The sequence below is a fragment of the Lepisma saccharinum genome, chromosome 1, assembly GCF_977018435.1.
Source record: "Lepisma saccharinum chromosome 1, izLepSacc3.1, whole genome shotgun sequence".
In the NCBI taxonomy this organism is placed as follows: Eukaryota; Metazoa; Arthropoda; class Insecta; order Zygentoma; family Lepismatidae; genus Lepisma; species Lepisma saccharinum.
The window spans coordinates 81,610,984-81,630,991 of record NC_139229.1 but is presented as its reverse complement, the minus strand read 5'-3'; the positions used below and the strand labels follow the sequence as shown (position 1 = coordinate 81,630,991).

At 41.4% G+C, this 20,008-nt stretch overlaps 1 protein-coding gene across 3 annotated transcripts in view; it reads left to right on the top strand.

Annotated features, from left to right (window-relative positions):
- The window catches only part of spg (dedicator of cytokinesis spg), a 372,699-nt gene that overhangs the window by 178,731 nt on the left and 173,960 nt on the right, over positions 1-20,008 (top strand). For all 3 annotated transcript variants that reach the window (XM_083133592.1, XM_083133583.1, XM_083133601.1), the window contains exons 3-5: positions 6,995-7,035; positions 10,618-10,673; positions 13,444-13,540. In XM_083133592.1, coding sequence (XP_082989718.1) covers positions 6,995-7,035; positions 10,618-10,673; positions 13,444-13,540 — 194 coding nt within the window. The remainder of the gene's footprint in view (positions 1-6,994; positions 7,036-10,617; positions 10,674-13,443; positions 13,541-20,008) is intronic.

The window sequence follows — 20,008 nt, the reverse complement described above, 5'->3', positions numbered from 1 at the left end:
GACAAATTGAAGTGAGGATCTGACCCCTGTGTCCCTCCGATTTCCATGAAACTTGGCAGGTCTATAGTGGGGCCCAATGGAAGAAATACGTTTTTTTTTTGTTTCAGCTAAAAAAAACTGTTTTAGGGGGCACAACCCCCTCAAATGTCAAGATGAGGACAAATTGATGTGAGGATCTGACCCCTGTGTCCCCCTCCGATTTCCATGATACTTGGCAGGTGTGTGTATAAACGGGCCCAAATGAAGAAATACGTGTTTTTTTTTGTTTCGGCTAAACCCCCTCAAATGTCAATACGAGGACAAATTTAAGTGTGCATTTGACCTATGTGCCCCCCTCCGATTTCCATGAAACTTGGCAGGTGTATAGTGGGGCCTAATGGAAGAAATGCGTGTTTTTTTGTTTCAGCTAAAAAACTGTTTTACAGGGCAAAACCCACTCAATTGTCAAGATGAGGACAAATTGAAGTGAGGATCTGACCCCTGTGTCTCCCTCCGATTTCCATGAAACTTGGCAGGTGTGTGTATAAACGGACCCAAATGAAGAAATACGTGTTTGTTTTTTTTTGTTTGGGCTAAAAATTTGTTCTAGGGGGCAACCTCCCGTCAAATGTCAAGATGAGGACAAATTGAAGTGGGGATCTGACCCCTATGTTCCCTTCCGATTTCCATGAAACGTGGTAGGTGTATAGAGGGGCCCAAAGGAAGAAATACGTGTTTTTTTGTTTCAGCTAAAAACTGTTTTAGGGGGCAAAATCCCCTCAAATGAAAAGATGAGGACAAATTGAAATAAGGATCTGACCCCTGTGTCCCCCTCCGATTTCCATGGAATTTGACAGGTGTATAGAGAGGCCCTTTGCCCCCTGTTTCTATTTACGTGGTTTCGGGGTCAGATGCCCACTTCAATTTCTCCTCATCTTGACATTTGAGGGGGGGGGGGCTCTATACACCTGGCAAATTTCATGGAGATCGGAGGGGGAGACTTAGACCTCCCTTGTAAGTGTATTAATTAATTACAAATCGCGCACGCGGGTACACACACTATATATGAATGGCTTATTGCAGAAAGGGACCTGAGTCACTTTTTCACAATTCTGAGAAAAACAAGAAAAATTGTATAATATTGATAGTGTAAGAAAGAAATGTGCCGTTGTTGGCTCAAATATTCTGCATAAAGAAAAGTTAATTTTGCAACTCTCAATGCGCCCCCCTGCAGCATGCTGCTAGAGACAGTTGAGATGAAAAGGTTGTGACTCCGGTACCTTTCTGCAATAAAAGTGGAAACTTTGAGAAATAAGACGAGAAATATCCTACAAACGCCCGTTTGTCGTTGCCACATAAGTTAGGTTAGGTTATGTTATATATGCGACAGAAAATTATAGATTCATCAATGAATGACAGTGTACTGCACTTTCTGGACTTTATTGTCGGTGTTTGAAGTACAATAATGTACGAGGTCATACATGCATGTGTTACTCTACATCTGAGTGTTTCATTGCCGTGTATAGTGGGCCACTGAAGAATATCTTCATAAAATCCTTTGACGTCGTCTGGTCATGGTCTGTACATATGACAAGGCAGTTCATATGTCTTTTAATTTTGTAAGCTTGATCGGCATACGTGCAACTTGGAACGTACGTGGCGTAGGAATTACAATTCTTGCACCTTTGGACAGATAGAAGGTGTGAGACATCAAACCTTTGATGACTTCGGAAACCTTGACAGTACCCTTATGTTCAACACAGTATTCAAAGTAATGATACTTGGAAATCTGAAAATACTGCCTATTCTTGTAGGAACACATGGTAGTTTCCACAGATGCCACATTTTTTTTGTAGACATGAGGCCACCACGTTGCAAAATCAATTATGTTACTGGTGTCAATAAGTTTGACAGTATTTTTACCGCCCGAGCTGTATTACAGATTAGCGTACACAGTTCGTAAAACGTATAAATACGGCTAAGTTTATTGCAGAAAAGGACCCGAGTCAGTGACCTTTCTGCATTAAAGTACACTTTTCACTGTGCATTTTCTTGGCTATATTCTCGTGTGACTGACGTCCTTTCTGCACTAAAAGATGTGTCTGTAACTAGGAAAATAAAAAATACCATTAACTCCGATACCTCAAAAATGTGACTCGGGTCCCTTTCTGCAATAAGCCATTCATATATATATATGTATATTAGCAGGTAACAATATGTTATAAGCACATTCTTACTTTCCAAAGAAGCGCACTTGGGATGGCAAAACGGATCCGGATCCAAAAGTACCGGATCCGGATCCGAAAATTCTGGATCCGGATCCGAAAGTTCTTGATCCGGATCCGGATCTGAAAATTCCAGATCCAAAAGTATCGGATCCGGATCCGAAAGTTTTTGATCCGGATCCGGATCCGAAAGTACCGGATCCGGATCTGAAAATTCCGGATCCGCGGATCCGAATCTGAAAAAATTTAGGATCCGGAACCAACCGGATCCGGATCTGGCCATCCCTAATCCGAACCGCAATGTGCCTCCATCGGGTACCGAACCTGGGCGGGAACCCGTTCGTTACGAGCTAAGGTTCTGTCCCACCATAAAGGGGCAGGTACTTATTTCGGGATCGCCTGGACGCTGGAACGGTCGGCTGGGCGCTGGTCCTGGCTTGGACCCCACGCCTTCTGGGCGGCCCTGTAGTCGATTCTCCGCGTCCGCCAATGTCCCGCTCTCGCGACCCGATCCCGATCCTTGCTGTTCTCGTTGGCTTCTCCTGAGGCAGGTTGCTAACCCCTTTTATAGTGCTCTCGGGAGTTGGGAAATGCTTACGATAGGTTTTCCGGGTATGGCCGGTAACGTCTTGTTTACAAGGCGGCCCCAGGATGAGTGGTGAAACGATGAGGTGGCCGTGGATGAAAGGACAGTCACAAACACAAATGATTATACTGCAGCCATAACTGAGAGTCCAGACAAACACAAAGGATTATACTGCAGCCATGGCTGTGAGTCCAGACAAACACAAAGGATTATACTGCAGCCATGGCTGTGAGTCCAGACAAACACAAAGGATTATACTGCAGCCATGGCTGTGAGTCCAGACAAACACAAAGGATTATACTGCAGCCATGGCTGTGAGTCCAGACAAACACAAAGGATTATACTGCAGCCATGGCTGTGAGTACAGACAAACACAAAGGATTATACTGCAGCCATGGCTGTGAGTCCAGACAAACACAAAGGATTATCCTGCAGCCATGGCTGTGAGTCCAGACAAACACAAAGGATTATACTGTAGACATGGCTGTGAGTCCAGACAAACACAAAGGATTATACTGCAGCCATAGCTGTGAGTCCAGACAAACAAAGGATTATACTGCAGCCATGGCTGTGAGTCCAGACAAACACAAAGGCTTATACTGCAGCCATGGCTGTGAGTACAGACATACACAAAGGATTATACTGCAGCCATGGCTGTGAGTCTTGACAAACAAAAAGTATTATACTGCAGCCATAGCCGTGAGTCCCGACAAACAAAGGATTATACTGCAGCCATAGCTGTGAGTCCCGACAAACAAAGGATTATACTGCAACGATGGCTGTGAGTCCAGACAAACACAAAGGATTATACTGCAGCATTAGGCCCATTCCTGAAATAGTCCCAGATGAAAACAGACGAGAATTTTCCAAAAGCTGAACAGTTTTTTTTGCTATATTAACCTGAAAATAAATCTTAGAATGAAATTTGGAGCACCAATTTCAGACGCCTAGACACAGTGTTACTTATTATACAGTTACTATCATTCTTTGCGCTGTGACGTAACTATTACGTCGTTGTGTTTATTGTTCACCGAAGATTTCAAGCATCAGGCCCAATTTCGTCTTAATCCGGCCCTGGCTGTGAGTCCAGACGACAGACCCCTTAGTCTCCAAAATGCAGTCCAGGGTGTGGAAGAGTGTTTGGGTGTATTCATAAAAGGTCCGGGTTCGAGTCCCGTCCTGGAAGTGGGTATTCTTTGCAAGTGTTGCTTCATCAATTCCATCACATCATCACTCCTCCTCATCGGCCATTTTGCCAAAAGTGGCATAAATTCGACCTTAAATAACAAAAATCAAAGTTAAAAATCGTTGAGAAACTTTGAATTTGTCTTGCATCTGCATTAGCCTTTCGGTCAAGTCCAGCCATTAAACGTACCCACTTCACACCACACAAAATGCGATGCTACCGACGTGTTCGTTGTATCTTTCCATTTTCCTCCCTCCACTCTGAAGAAACATGCAGCATCCAAAGGTTACAAGGTGAAGAGGAAGCTGCAATCGTCCACTCGGTTGGAATGCTACGTACTTCCACTGGTGGACGGTTTTTGATTGAGCTAATATCTAAAAGGCCAGCAGGGTCAATTGCCTCTCCTCGTTCAAAGTGCGGAAATTCACTCCACATTGAGATTGTCACAGTTTCAGATCAGTGTTTCCAACCGATAGAAAAAAAGAGATATCGCCATCTCCGCGCCGTTTTAATAGTTGGTAGCCATACACGTAGTAACGCCAACCAACAGAACTCTAAATGCATTAAATCAAGATTGATGCACTTTTAATGCATCAGTTGACATAGTTGAATGTGTGGTTTTGTTATCTCTATCTTATCTTTTGTTATCTTTGGGAAGATCGTGTTCCCAAGTGATGCATTTTAGTGCATTACACGGAAGAGAAACTGATAAAAGAACTTTTGTGCATTTCTGTGTGTATTTTGATGCACCAAAAAGTGCATCATTTGTGGTTTATGCACGCTAATGTGTTATTGGATATATCAATATCATGGAAATGATATTGATATGGGAGCCATTTGGCATGAAAAATTTAGCTTTTTTTTACTGGAAAGAAGATGGCTGAAGCCTGAAATCGAAAAATTGTAAGTTGTTTCTTATTTCGTTATCCCAAGTTGCGTTTTGTTTACTGAAACAATGAGACGTGTAATATTCGTATATTTCGCATCAAAACGTCATATGGAGTCCATACAACATCAGGGAGTCCGGGTTGGAATCCACGCTTGGGTAAGAATGTTCTACGCGAGCTTCCCCTCATCAATTTCAACATACATACTCATCGTCGCAGTGAGCCAATCTGGCATAAAAGCGACGCTAAAAGAAAAATCAAATGAAATTGTGTCCCCTTTTTAAACCATGGGTGCACTTCCAATTAAGCTATTAAAAAAAAAAAAAAAGGTGGCCTTAAAACTTTGATTCGGTCAGGTGAGGATGCTAAACTGTGTTTTTGTAATAATATTTACTTTCAAGATAAGAACAAAGTCCGAGTGTTAGCAGCGATAAAGGTGAATGTGAAAATCCAATGATATCTCTCAACTCGCATTATGCCCAGAAGCAACAGATTTTTTGGATTTTGTTTTTCCGCCAGATTTCATCTCCCGCTGCAACTAATAGAAACGAATTGTTTTCCATCGGAAGCAGAGCCCTCGGAGCTACAAATTCGAGTTCCCGGAGGACTTTCCCAACTGTGAGATGGAGATGGATGGTTGTTGGGAATTCAAGGAAATGGGCGAGTCGGGAAAAAATGCGAAGCTGCTCTCCCTGAGCAGAATTTAATACTGTTTTTTTTTTCGCCAGCTATCTTCATAAATCACTAATAATAGAAACCAACAAGAATAAATAAAAATACGAGATTTCTACCAAAAAAATGGGGTTTTAAAAAATCGTAATGTTACCTAAATAAGTGCGACGAAGTATATTGCTTTATATATGAATAATAAAATAAAAACACCACCCTTCAATGTATACTCTTTCACGTTATTTTTAAATATAAGTTGACTTTCTTGTCTCTCGCGTGTCGTGTCAAATCCCAGAGTTCTTTACAATAAACTATTTTCTTATGCTGGTGAGAATTCTGCAGAAAAAAATATCGTTATGCTGTAGTCCTGATTTGTGGCATTATACAAGATGTCCCTGAAGGAATTTTTGTTTCATGTTCACTTTATACACAGGTAAGCTAATCGGGACTGGACATAAAGTTTAAAGTGGGATCGCAACCACTATGCGTTTCCACTGGAAATCGAACCCCGGAACACTAGATAACAAGACGATGACGTTAGCACTTAGTCAGAGGAGGACCCCTGGAAGATGTTCAATTGCGTTGTGCACACAGGGAGATGGAACCTTAAGAAATTACAGATTTACCCACCACTGACATAGTACTGTAGCATCACTTGTCATGCTGAACAGATAACTGTCATTTGTACAGTCATGACAAAATTACCGTTATAATAGAATCATTAAATGGGATCCTGAAATTCGTATAATTTATATTCCTTTTGGGTAGACAAGCGAAGATGTAAAAAATCAAGAGGTAGCGTAAGATACAGTGCAAGAGTATTTTTCAGGGCGGAGTGTAAGTTGTAGGAATTTCAGCGTGTTTTATGGGTGATCCTTAACAATAACAGTTTTTCTCTTTTTCGCTGTGAGTACTGTAGACAGAGGCATCTCCTGAACGCATGCGTCAATTGTGCGAAAAAGGACAGCTTGCTCTGCGACGACATTAATGAATATTTCTACATTCTAATTTCTTCATATAGGAGAAGTATTTATTTTACACGAGAGCGCTCAACTAAGATTATATTACATTTCTTGGATCTGAAGTGACGCATGCGTCAATTGTGGGAAAAGAATTATTACTTTCTTTCACTTCAGATCCAAGAAATGTAATATAAGCTTAGTTGAGCGCTGTCGTGTAAAATAAATACTTCTCCTATATGAAGAAATTAGAATGTAGAAATGCTCATTAATGTCGTCGCAGAGGAAGCTGTACTTCTTTCCACAAGTGACGCATACGTTCAGGAGACGCCTCTGACTGTAGATGTGTCATCTTTAGGCCTGTAAGTAATTATGTACACAGATATTTTGTGCTAATCTGGCGTGGGAGTTTCAAAAGTCATTAAAAGAGGAAATCCATTCTTAAATGCCCTTCAAATGTCTCTTGCATAATACTAAGCCATTTTTTTTTTTTGTCATTCCAGGCTGGTACAGGGGATTTTCCACGAAGAACCGTTCGCACAAGGTAAGTGGATCACTTAAGTTCATTCCGTTACTTAGTAAACCCTCTGAAAATCTCACTTATACGCCGCTCTTCGTTTTTATTAACCTGAAGAGGTAGTAAAGCCGTTATGAGGGTTGTTAGAGGTCCAGGAATTGTAAAGAAATTCAATTCCGGTTTGGGAGAGAAAATCATAAAGCGTAAATGGGATCTGGACAGTAAATAACTTTTTTATATTGAAAGTATTTCAATTCAGTCCAGGAACGTTTTTACGGATCAGTTTAAATGTGGTTCAATTTCGGTATTGAAACCAAACAATACGCAACTTGGTCCGAATTTTAAATTGTGCCAGAAAAAAGATCCCGGCCCTGATACGGAACCCAATAGAACCCATTAGAATGTACGGGTTCCTGGATCCTGGTTTTGGTATATTGTATCAATTAATTGCTGACCACCTAGAAGGTGTAGGGTTAAGTAGCCTAATATGTTTCCATGAGTGTACTTTTATTGGATTGTGCATTACTGGATATTAGATTCCCTTGTTTTTTTATCTCCCCGGTTGGGGGAGCTATCTGTCTTTCAAAAGACCGTTACAGTGGAATTTTCCAACGCTACGGGGTCCACGTCCACGGGCGTTCACCCCGACTATAAAAAAGGCCAGTGGGCTATAACAGAAAAACAGTGTTTCCCCATTGATAGACGACGAGGAACGTCTCCTCAAGTTTAGTCCACTTTTGGTGGCTAGACTTTATATAATAATGTGGCATTTGGTGTAAGCCAACCCCTGTTGCTGTCCCAAGTCCCCTTTTAGAAAAAGCCTTGAATATTTGGATATTTCCGTATTGAATAATTGATGCCCAAAAGAAAGAGTGAAGGCGTAAGAAAACGCATTGTAATGAACGGAATATCGTTTAAGCTGAGGGTAGGCCCGCAGAGATAGTTATGCTAATACCGCGGTAAAGGAAGGGCCGATGGTGTAAGCCATAGGTGCGCAATTATGTTGAATTAAGGAAATTGGTTCATTATGTAAATGCACACATGGAAACGATATGTAAATATGTACGTATATATATATAACAATATAATCCTACTAGAAATGTTATGAATCCAAGAATTACGGTACTGTCCATTTAAAACCATTTGTTTATTCACTTGCTGTACATGTGTAACGAACCAGGGAGTAAAAAATATAAATTGTTATGTGAAACTCCCCTTTCGTAATTCCGGCGCTAATATAATCTGCTCGCTTGGCACTCAGGGTAAGGTGGAAGGAGAGATTGAAAGGATAATACAAGGGTAGTAATCCAGAGGACCGGATAGAAACGAGGGAATGGGGGGGGGGGCGACCTTCACACAACCCTGGCGGTGATAAATATTCAGGTGCAAGCAGAACCTACTGAAATATTAGGATGATGGTTGCTAGACCCATGATTGAGGTTGGAAGGGGATTTCTGTGGCAGTGTATGCTACTTTGAACATAAAACTAAGCTCCGTCAGCAGAACAATCCTCTGAGGTTAAGGGCTGCCAACAGGCTATTTCATTGGTCAGCGCATCGAGTCTTTCTGGCATTCGAGACCGGATCGTGCTACTTGTCATTTTCAAGTAGCTCCATAATTGAGTCGTTTATTTCAGAAACCCCCTATTGACCAAACGATATTTGTACAGTTTCACATAGAACTTGCCGAGACGCATCTGCGTTACGCACGCGGTTACATGATCGATTTCTGCATCAAATGATGCGTCTTGGCGAGTTCTATGTGAAACTGTACAAATATCGTTTGGTCGATAGGAGGTTTCTGAAACAAATTATTCAATTGTTCTCCTGATGCTAGGTCAGAACCGAAATTTATAAAATTTTAGAACATTTATAAAATTTTGGCCAAATAAACAGTAAAAATTATAATGAGGAGAATATTCTCAAGTTTGTTCCACATTTCGTACAGTCATCACCATAAAAATGAGACACCTACATTCTGAAATACTCGCTTCCCTGTATGACGTTATATGTGTTGCACGGCGGTGGTCAAACTTGTTATTGAAGTTCACTGATCGCCGTAGAGTTAGGCAACACACATAACGCCACGAATCTCTGGAGCGACCGAACGAAAACAAGTCTCTGCGCGATGGGGCTCGTCCAATGAACACGTGAGAGGGAACGGGATTGCGGTGAGAGGGGATACGCGACTGCAGCTACCATCTATTTGCAGCAGCTTCGTTTCGCCCACTCGCTTTCTCTGCGCGGCCTTGCTCCAAAGATGCACCCCCCAGTTGCACCCCCCCCCCCCCAGTTCTTGCCACTTTTGCCCCCGCACTGTGCTAAACCTTACCTACGAAGGAAAGTAAACTGTCTTTGCCACCCCCCCATTTTTGAAACCCAATCGCCGCCACTGAGTACAGTCTAGTGTTTATTTACCTAAACCCTATCATTACAATGCACAGTCATGAGAAAAATACTTCCCCACAGAACCTTATTACCAGTGGTCTTATGGGAGAAGTATTTTTTTCCACGAGTGTACACTAACATTTTTGTAAAAAATCATAATGTGGGCGTGTTATTTGAAACGTGAATTCGAAGGCCCTTTGAAACTTCATGCTTGTTTGATGCTTCTGTTCCCAAAACTTATGTAAGCCGATGTCTGATGAGACGCTTGAGTTAATGCAGTTAGAAAGACCTGGTCTGTTTAAGGTGAGGCCAAATTCGCTGCTCTGATATGATGATTGTGAGTGCATTTCAGCCTTTGCCGTCGGAGATGGTGCTAGTGCTCGGCTAACGTGACAGTTGACGTCTGACCCGGAACGTGGATGGGCGTTTCCATCCGCTTGGCGCCGAATTTGAGCTGATGGTTCGTCCAAATGCAATTAGCCTGTGCCTTGGTGGGATGCGTCCTCGTTTCCGTAAATTCGGTGGAGCTACTTTTTTTACTGGGGAAATGAAGCCGCTTCCAAGATGGCCGATTCAATCGCTTGTACTGGCCTGTCGATGGACGTCCGGAAGGAGGGGGGGGGGGTAAAGGAGGTCACGGCCCACCCTGGAAAATGAAAATGAGCCAATGTGATATATTTTACACATATAATTTCATTTCGGTCACAATAATATGTTAATTATTGCAAGGGCATTGGAGAAGTATTTTAATTTCAAACTGAACCAATGTTTCTTTAGGAGACAACACTATTATGGGGGAATATTTGGCTCGTTGCCCTCCCTCCTCCCTGGGAAAAATTCTGCAGACGTCCATGGGTCTGTCCTAACAGTAATGAGACTAATTCTGGAAAAATCGTTTTATTGAAACTAGGTTTAAATACGTACACTTAATGTTATTCAAAGTAATATCCTTGAGCGTCCATACAGCGGTTCCAACGTTGCTGCCACTCTACTGATTTATAGATTCTTCATCATTTGAACCTTCTAAATGCTCTTAAGGTTCTTGCACTCCCCAATTTTCATAATACTGATTCTCTATTTCAAATGTACCAGGCATGAAATAAAGTTGTAATCTATCTTAGAAAACGTAGATTTAGTAGACTCAATAGAAAAATATTAGTCACATACCAAGTTTCCACCTACAGTAATATAAAATATTGATGTTTTCTTTTCTATTTCTCAGGGTATTTTTCCGGCCTCCTACATCTGCCTGAAGACTTTCAGAGTAGACAACGAAGGGTGAGTAGAGTCTGGCTAGTGCCATCTACTAGTGGTAGCTAGAGGTTTGATATGGGTAGAGAATATTAAATTATCTTAGTAAAAGCGTTCTTGTGGATATTTAACTTTGCTTCATCGAGCGTCTTTTTTTTTGGTGGTGGTGGGGGGGGGGGTGTCGACCAACCCTTGAAAATTGCCATCGTTCAAATTACAAAAAAAGCAGAGAGCTTTGTTATTTTTATTATTAATAACATAAATACAAGTTCAGTTATTTATAGCCGGCACCTGTGGCGGAGTGGTTAGCACATCGCGCTACGACGTCAGGGGTCCTGTGTTCGAATCCTGGCCTGGGCATGGATGTTTGTGAAAGTCCTTTTCATCAATTTCATCATATCATTACTCATCTCCATCTTCGCAAATTAGCCAAAAGTGGCAGAAGAAGCGAAGTAAAATAAAGCAAATCAATTCAGTTAGTTATATTCAAACAGAATAACCAAAATAAAACTTTGTTAGATTGAAAAACTGAGTGTAAAATACAGTTTTCCAAATTTCAAAAATCACGGTTTTGTGTAAGAGGTCACAAGTAAACTTCATGACTACAATTTTCTCCTAGCTTTTGTGTGTTAAAGTAACGAAATAGAGTAAAATAACTATGTAACTATGTATTTCAGTGCAATAACTGCATGAAATGTTTTAAAAATAATGAAAAACGTGCTAGAGAATCACTCATCTGGTGGATCGAGTAGAAGGATATAATAATAATAATAATAATAATAATAATGGTGATGATAATGATAATTATAATAATTGAAATAAATTGGTTAATTTTTATAAGTATAATAAAACATTAAAATGATGACCAAGGCAAAATTTATTGTATAAAAATAATCACTAAACACGTAACGTTTCCACCCTCTAACAGAGTCTCCTTCAGACGAAGATGCACAATAAATTCTAAACAGTTTACCATTGGACATTTTCCGAGGCTGATAAAGTATATAATAGTTATTATTGTACACTAATAATCGTAATCATGTTAATAATAATTATTGTTATTTCTACTATTCAAGTTTTATCAATGGACTGACTCCCCCTCCCCTTTCAAAAATTTCTTGCGACGCCCAGACTTCCTGAAGATCACTGGGAGAAGGTTTAGTAACGAGACACACGACTATGGTTCCCCCTGGGCCCAACCTGTTTCTATCATGGTCGATTGTGCCCATCACAAATCCTTTACATTTTTATAGGGGGTGTTAAGGGACTTTTGACTCACCCTAGTACATTGTAATAAGGGTCACATTACTGTATATATTATTTTGTATCTTCTTATCCCACCGCAGTCCCAGTTTGATTTTTTCGTATGTTTTAGAGTATAGCATGGTTTGCCAAATATATTTGTTTTCACGATTTTTCGCGATGACATTTTTGAGATTTTCAAGGTCAAAGGTCAAGGTCACCTGACAATATTTTATTTTTATTCAAAGGTAGGCTTGTTACATATCATTGGAAAGCTTGTTCCATTCTCTGCACAATAAACTTTATTTCAGCTTCCTAGGCCAAATATGAGCAGAGTTACAGCAGATTTAGTACAGCTAAACGAGCTCAGAAAGGGCAATTTCTGTGAACTTTGACCTTGAATAATTTTACAATTACAAGACCAACGAGTCTCAGAATTTTCACAGATACTACGTTCTATGCATAGTTTCAACTCCACAAATTTCATGAAAATCGGAGGTGGTCAGGTTGTGGGCCGTGTTCATTTCGTAGGGAATGACTTTTAATTTGATCGAAGGAAAAGGAAAGTTGGGTGGAACATAAAACAGAATTATCTCAATCCGTTTAAATATATATTATGTTTAATTGAAGTGAATTAGAACTTTTTTGATACATTGGAATCGCACAGACACTTCATATTATCAATATTATTTGTGGGTAGGTGGTACGACACCGTAATTAGTAAGGTTGAAATACAGAAAACGTCTGCTTGTACCCTTGAATTTTTGGAAAGTTCGTCTTGAAAACCGGGAATTTTACAGGGTAATTCAAAATGAATGGTACAACTTTACACAGTTATTATGACGTTACTATTTATGATAGAAAATCAGACAAGGCATCAACATGATGAAAAACTCTGGAAGTTTTACTCACATGACACATTACAAAGATTCAACATTGGAACCACGTGTAATGCGGTAAACACGATAATCAAGTACATGCTATGCACGAGACAGCAAGTCATTGTCCATTGTTTCGAAGACACTAACAATTAATTCACAGTTGTAACTTTGGCAAATCTTTCGGAAGGGTGAAACATGTGCATTACTACCAAAACGCATGTGGAAATATTTGCCCCATTGTGAGTGAATCAGTTCTTGATATCTCCAACACACAATACACCTTCTACTGGTCACTAGCCATTTTGCAACACTGGCGATCCTGGTGAAACAGCCTCAAAGCAGCATAAGCCCACTTAGTGAGAAGAAAACTTCCAAAGTTTTTCTTTATATTGAAAGCTTGTTTGATTTTCTATTATAAATAGTAACGTCATAATAACTGTGTAAAGTTGCACTATTCATTTTGAATTACCCTGTACTTCAGTTTGTTGTTTTTCTGTCTCGTGTTTTCTATTTTTCTATTTATGGCCACATATCCTTTGAAAGGACGCCCTTTTCCTTGTTGTGTCAACCTTATTTTTCCATGTCCCTGAGCCACACACTCCAACTGGTTTTATCACTTGAATAAATATGTTGGAGGAAGTTTTCTGTTGTGTCAATTTACCCTTTGTTTTCAGATTGTTCGAGACAATCACACCGGTGGAAGATGCTGTGGTGCGGGAAGTGACGTCAGTTCTCAGAGAATGGGGCAACATCTGGAAACGACTTTACGTGGTAAGTGCATTCAGTTGTCTCCTCGTTGCTTATGAGCTCTTCCGAGGGAAAGCATTCTTTCGTCTGCACATACTAATCGCCTCCGCTGATTTGAGAGGGTTTCGCCATCCATCAATGCTCTCAGGAAATTTGCCACGTTTGTCCCGAGTCCATACTGTCCACTTATCTCTCTGGTAACAGAGTCCTCAGTAAATAACAGGGTGTTGCAGACGGCGTGCAACAACTAGCATCATGTATTACTGGGATGGGAAAGCCCAACCGAACTTTCTTGTCATACTAAAGTCTGTAGAAACTTGGGTGTTCCTCTAGACCTACAACAACTACCTGCGCAGCCATTGGTACTCTTCGAAATCTCTATTTTTGAAAAATGCCAATTGTTACCCTGAAGAAACTACAAGTCAGTAAGAGAAAATTAAAATATACTAACTATATTTTCTTGGAAAATATTTTTTCTGCTGTTCAACACTTGAACAATATCAGCAACCACCACTGGTGGACAGCAGTGTTGCCACATGCAGGGAAATTTTCTTCGTCTTAGAGAAATCAGGTATATTTGTAAGCGAATAAGAAAAATATAAGTTTCATGCAAAATAGCAGGAATTTTTTTTTAGATACAACCATTAAAGACGAGGTTTCAGTTGTTCGGAAGTAAGTTAAACATTTTTTCTATCTTTCGCAATATTATTTATTCTAAAATTAAGTGTTACTACAAATTTGTTTTTTGCAGAACCCACACAAGACAATTTCCCACTTAGGACTTGAGGCAACTACAAGTAACAACTATTGTCATTATTTTTATTAGTATATGATTGCGGATTTAATTTCACATGAGGGAAAAATGGACGAAAAGGACAAATGTTACACCTGCTAAAGGGCACTTTTTCCTTCAGATTGTAGCAACACTGGCGGACAGAGGGACATAAATATTATGTTCAACTTTTCTTCTAGAAGAGCTCGAAGCAGGTGCATTGAAAGTGTCGACCGAAGTTCCTTGGAAACGATGATGGAGATGATGAGAGAGGAAGCAAAAGAAAAGCAAACATGGAGAGACTTCCCTCGTATTTTTCCCAACTCCCATCCACAACTTTTGGCGAGGAGAAATTGATCCGTATGGCGACGGGAGCGAGAGGAAAAAATAAGAAACTCCCGCAGTTCGTAAATCCTCGAGGGCGAAATGTTCGAAATTTTGTGCCGTAACGTAAAGAGAGAAGCCATAAAACGCGTTTTATGTTTCGGCCTTCCCGAGAGCTCCCTTGGCTCCCCCCTTTTCTCTCTTTGAGGGGGGTCGGATGAAATTAAATGCGTATCGTATGTCTCCACTTCTGCAGTGAAGTTTATGTTCATCCTGGGTCAGCTGTAAACGTAAGTATATTTGCCTGCCAGTGTTGTGTTTCTTGACGCCCACAGTGGTCACAGCGAATATTTCCTGCTTTTCGGCAGTATTATTATTAGCCATGGACGTCCGTATAATTTTTTCCAGGTATTGCAAGCAAGGTATTTTTTTTCCAGGGGGCCAAAGAAGGCATATTTTTACCCCCTAATAGTGATGCCTCCTCAAAAACACTGCGTCAGTCTGAAATTATCATGTTTCTTCAACGCCCGTATAATAATTAAGATAAGTGGACATTCGTTTCCCCTTCCGGACGTCTATTTCGGTAACAAACCCCAACAGTCTCCTCTCAGCGGCTTTGAATCCTCACCACACCAGCACTGGCGAGAAAGGATTTCCTCTTGTCGCTGGTGAGCCTCGAATGAAGGGCCATCTTGCCAGGTTGTTGCCAGTTCGGGCTGCAAGTCGCTTTTAGCTTTCGGCTCTTATCAAAGACCCAACTGTTAAAAATGCAAATTTGGAGGCTGTGCGGGTGACCTTCTCAGAGGTTTTGATTTCTTACCAGCACTGGCGAAAAAAAAATACTCTTATCGCACACTTTCCACGTGTTTGCCAGCTTGGGCTGCAAGTCGTAAACTTCAGGGGAACTTCTCACGGCCCGGTATAGTTTGCGTCAGGTAAGCATTAGTTTAAAGCATTTATCTCAAAACAGTGTACACGCAACATGTAAAAAATACTGTTTTCCAAACTTGATGTTAAAAACTTCTCTAGTAAACACTTCTCTTTTGTACCCTGAGAAGGGCTTCATCCCCACAAGTCACCCCATTGCCCCATTGGGCTACAGTACAAAGACAGTAACAATAACCCGTGGCTCTACAGCCCGACTGCCAGTCTCCCTCCCACAACCTACCTAGAGGTGTGGTCAACCAGTAATACGTCGAACCCCCACCCGTTTTAGGAGATTTGTATAACCGGGTTCACTCGTAGCTCTCCAATTTCCTCACGATGGTGGGTGGCTACCGATCCTATACACAGACCGAAACCCCAGAGACTGAACCCACGAGGACTCGAAGCCATGCCGTCCCGCAGTCGGAGCCCTTAGACCGCACGGCCACCGAGGCTAGTTTCTCGCTCCTCCGCTTTAACCTCGACGTAATTTCGACATGTTCCTGCAGGTGGAGCGCGAGTGCAAAGGTGCACAGGCTAGTTCTCACCTTTACTAACAGAGGGCAGGATGATTCGCTGATCTTCACTCAGGTGAAAAGTACTGCACCGTGGTATTGCAGACGGATTAGAAAATATGATTCAAATCGGATTATACTACAGTGGCTAATGTATTTGTACAATGGGGGTGAATACCAGATGGGGTCCGCAGAAATTCTCTACTAACATATTTAATACATATCCACCAATAACACGGAGAATTATCTACGGGAGGAGGGGATACATTGGGTCACTGAAGGACGAAAATATATAAAGTTAGGAAAGAATAACTACGCAACCCTCCACGAAAAACTGGGGAGTTTTGTCCGCCTCTTGTAACAGTGACGTCAGGTCGGTGTCCTCCCACATCGTCGTTTTGTAATCAGGAGGTCCCGTGTTCGATACCCGGTGGAAGCACATGGTGATTCGGATCGCACTTTATCCAGGGACGATTTGCCCCACTAGGCCGCAAGTCCTGGGGGCGGGGTGCACAAGAATAAGACCATGAAGTTGCCATGGACGTTCGCAGGATTATTTCCCGGGGAGGGTCAAACAAGGCAAATTTTCCCCCATAATAGCGTTGTCCTCTCAAAAAACATTGCTTCAATTTATCATGTTCATGCAATAACTAACACATATTATTCTGGCTGAATTGAAATGATATGTGTAAGAACACCCATGCAGGTCGGGATTCGAACCTAAGTCTCCCGCGCGACAGTCAGATGCACTATCGACTTTTTTATTATTTTTTTTTTTTATATGGAATACCCCTAAGCGGTAGTATTTCCCGTTTTTCCACCTTTATTCACAGTGTTTCATTTCTCGGTTCTACTCAATTTTCATTTCTTATCATCTGGACATACACAAATACCCATGCCTTACCCGGGACCGCGGGCGTTGCAGCGCGCTGTGCTAACCACTCCGCCATGGAGGTCGACACCGACTAGACCACTGTGACTGAAAATGAGAATGCACGCTCTAAAATAATATTCTATGACTCATCGTTTAAGTTGCTACTTGCATTCTGTGTCGTACGCTGTTGAGCCTATCGCTCCTTTCATTAGCCCTAGCTTACCCGTGCCATACGAGAAACTTACTTACTTGAAGAGGGGGGGGGGGGGTAGGGATCACAGGCCCACACTTGGTTTAATCACTAAAATTCAAGAAACCATTTTGGTATTGAATTGCTGTTTTTAGTATAGCTATATAAGTTAGTTGTCCTCCTCCGTAGTCGAGCGGGTTAAGGCGTTCACTCGTCTTGAGATCGTTCGCTGCGGGACGGCGTAGGTTCGAATCCGGCTCTGGTCGGAATTTATTCGGCCTACGCATAGGGCCGGTGGCAACCCACCATCGTGAGGAAATTGGGAAGCTCCGAGTGAGTGAGCGTAGCCCGGTCGAGAAGACCTACAACAACGGCTGGGGGTTCGTCGGGCTGATCACCCGTCACCCCAACACTGGTCTGAGACCTCCACGCTATAACAGGTGACGGCGGAACAGTGTGGGAGGGAGACCAGTAGTCGGTAGGTAAGCCAAGGCCCGCCAAGGTGCTGTAGAGCTGTGGGGTTATGTTATATAAGTTAGTTATTTATTAATTATAATAATTACAAAAATTAGCATCATTAATAACAAATAATACGTAACCAATTATTACACGACTGTCGCACACATATTTTGCCATTCGCTAAAATACACAAAACTAATATTTTTTATTAATGCTTCTTTGTTTATAGAGAGGCAGTTGTTTATGAATTATAATAATTACAAAAAATGTCGTCATTACCAAACAATTGTACACTCTCACTGGCACGAGTGTCTCAAAAATCCCACATTCAAGGATGGCGCCTGATACGCGCACCAAGTGCATATTGCCTCCTATTTACATTAAATTTAAGTTTTTATAAACGAAACTAATACACAATATGGAGAACACTCTAGGCAACAATGTAATTTAATTTCAATTTTAAAAAAACAAATCACAGTTGAAAAATCTAAAAAATAGAAGTGTTGGTGGGCCTGACAGCCCCCCTCGCGTAAGCTAGGGTTAGCATGAAGGTGTAAGCTTGAGCATTTGACGTCCGTAAGATGAATGGAAGGTGACAAAGGGCCTGCGTAATATGATTAGGCTGGAGGAAATGGGAGGAAAGCGAAATTAATGACGGAGATTGATCTCGATTCGCCTATTCAATCTCAACCCTTCGCACAATCCGAAGAAAGGGGTTCCAGCGAATAAAGAACTGATCCACGTGCCACTGTTGGTTCCTTTTCGTCCTCGTCGTGTTCGTGACGTAAATCCAGCTGTCTTTATTACCATGTGAATGCAGACGCTGTACGTGCTGTGTACGGAATGGCCTAGAATAGTTGTTTGCCTTTGGTTGGACATGGCTTGCTAATTGCTGGCTCTGCGAAGTCGCTGGATTCAAATTTAGGAAAAAAAAAAAAAAAAAGAAAGAAGGCTGTAACATTGGATGACATTAAATTGAAGTGTTCGGCAGGGTTGTTAAAGGTCCAGGAATTTAAAATGCATTCAATTCCGGTCCATAAGACAAAATCAGCAAGCATAAATGGGTTCTGGACCGTAAAGAATCTTGTATCAGTCCAGGAACATGTTTTCCACATCAATTTAAATGCGGTCCAGGAACATTTTTTCTGGAACAAATTAATACGGTCCAGGAACTTTGGGTTTAATTGAAAGAATACGCAAATTGGACCGAATTTAAATTGTGCGAAAGAAAGAAGGTTCCGGTCCTGCAGCGGAACCCAATAAAACCCATTAGAATTTATGGGTTCCTGGACCTTTAACAACCCTGGTGTTCAGCGACACCATAACTATGGTCCTCCTGCACGTTGTGGTCTGTTACGTCACTGCACTAAAAGACGCCTATGTGGAGAATAAGGCCTGTCACGTGACTTCACGTGTTTTCCTGGACTATGCAATGTCCGTTACTTTCCCATATTCAAGTAGCTCTCCGTCTGTTTCCAAGGTGTTGGACCTACCATGTGTTGTCATTGAGCATCTTTTTTTTATTTTTCGATGATGATGAGAATGAGTGATGATATGCAGCGCTTGAAGCTAGCAAAATTTTCGCTAAGCATACCCCAGTTGTCTCATTGTCACTGCGTTAAACAATAGGGGCATCCTCCCAGCTCATCCAACCCCAAAGCTAGACCAAGCACCCCCGCCCTCCCCTCAGCTAACATTTTCCACATCAGGTGCTGATGATATGAGGAAACAGATGAATTGACCGGGGGGCAGCCCCGTGGAACATCCGTCAGGCTCCCCTGGCACCTCCTTCAGCCCCCTTGATAGTAGGCAAAACTATTTTCTGTAATTTGTCTGCAGTGAAGAGTGAAAATGTACACAGCAGATATTATTTTGCTCACAACTTTCGTGAAGGATAAATTCATAGAACATGAACAACAGCTAATTTATTTGTTCATCTTATTTATAAGAAGAAGTATAAGTAGCGGCAAGTATTTAGCAGATTGTCTTCTCTAGACTCTAGAAGGGTCTCTCACAGGGCAGCTTCTTTATTTGTACCTTCCCTGCTCCTGTTGCGACCTCCCGTTTAGACAGAACTCTGTGACTTTGATGTCATCGTGCAAATTCCCTCCGTGTCTGCGTCAAAGGTCAACAGCTTCCAAGTTTTGGGAATCAAGGGGAGTTTCATTGCTTCGGCCGGGTGTGGGATGTATTGTAGGCAATTGTGCATTTCTTATTGTGTGATATAAATATCTCTATCATGAAAGTAGTATGGGGTGTGTAGTGAGGGATAATGTCAGTAGCAGTCAACACTTCAAAAAAGCGATGTTTTAAAAGATATAGAAAAGATGTAGTATTTGTATGATATTTCTAATATTCACATAACATAATGACCCCCTCGCATATAATTTACCTTAATTTAATACTGCTAAAATTTTAAAATTGGACTTGGTTT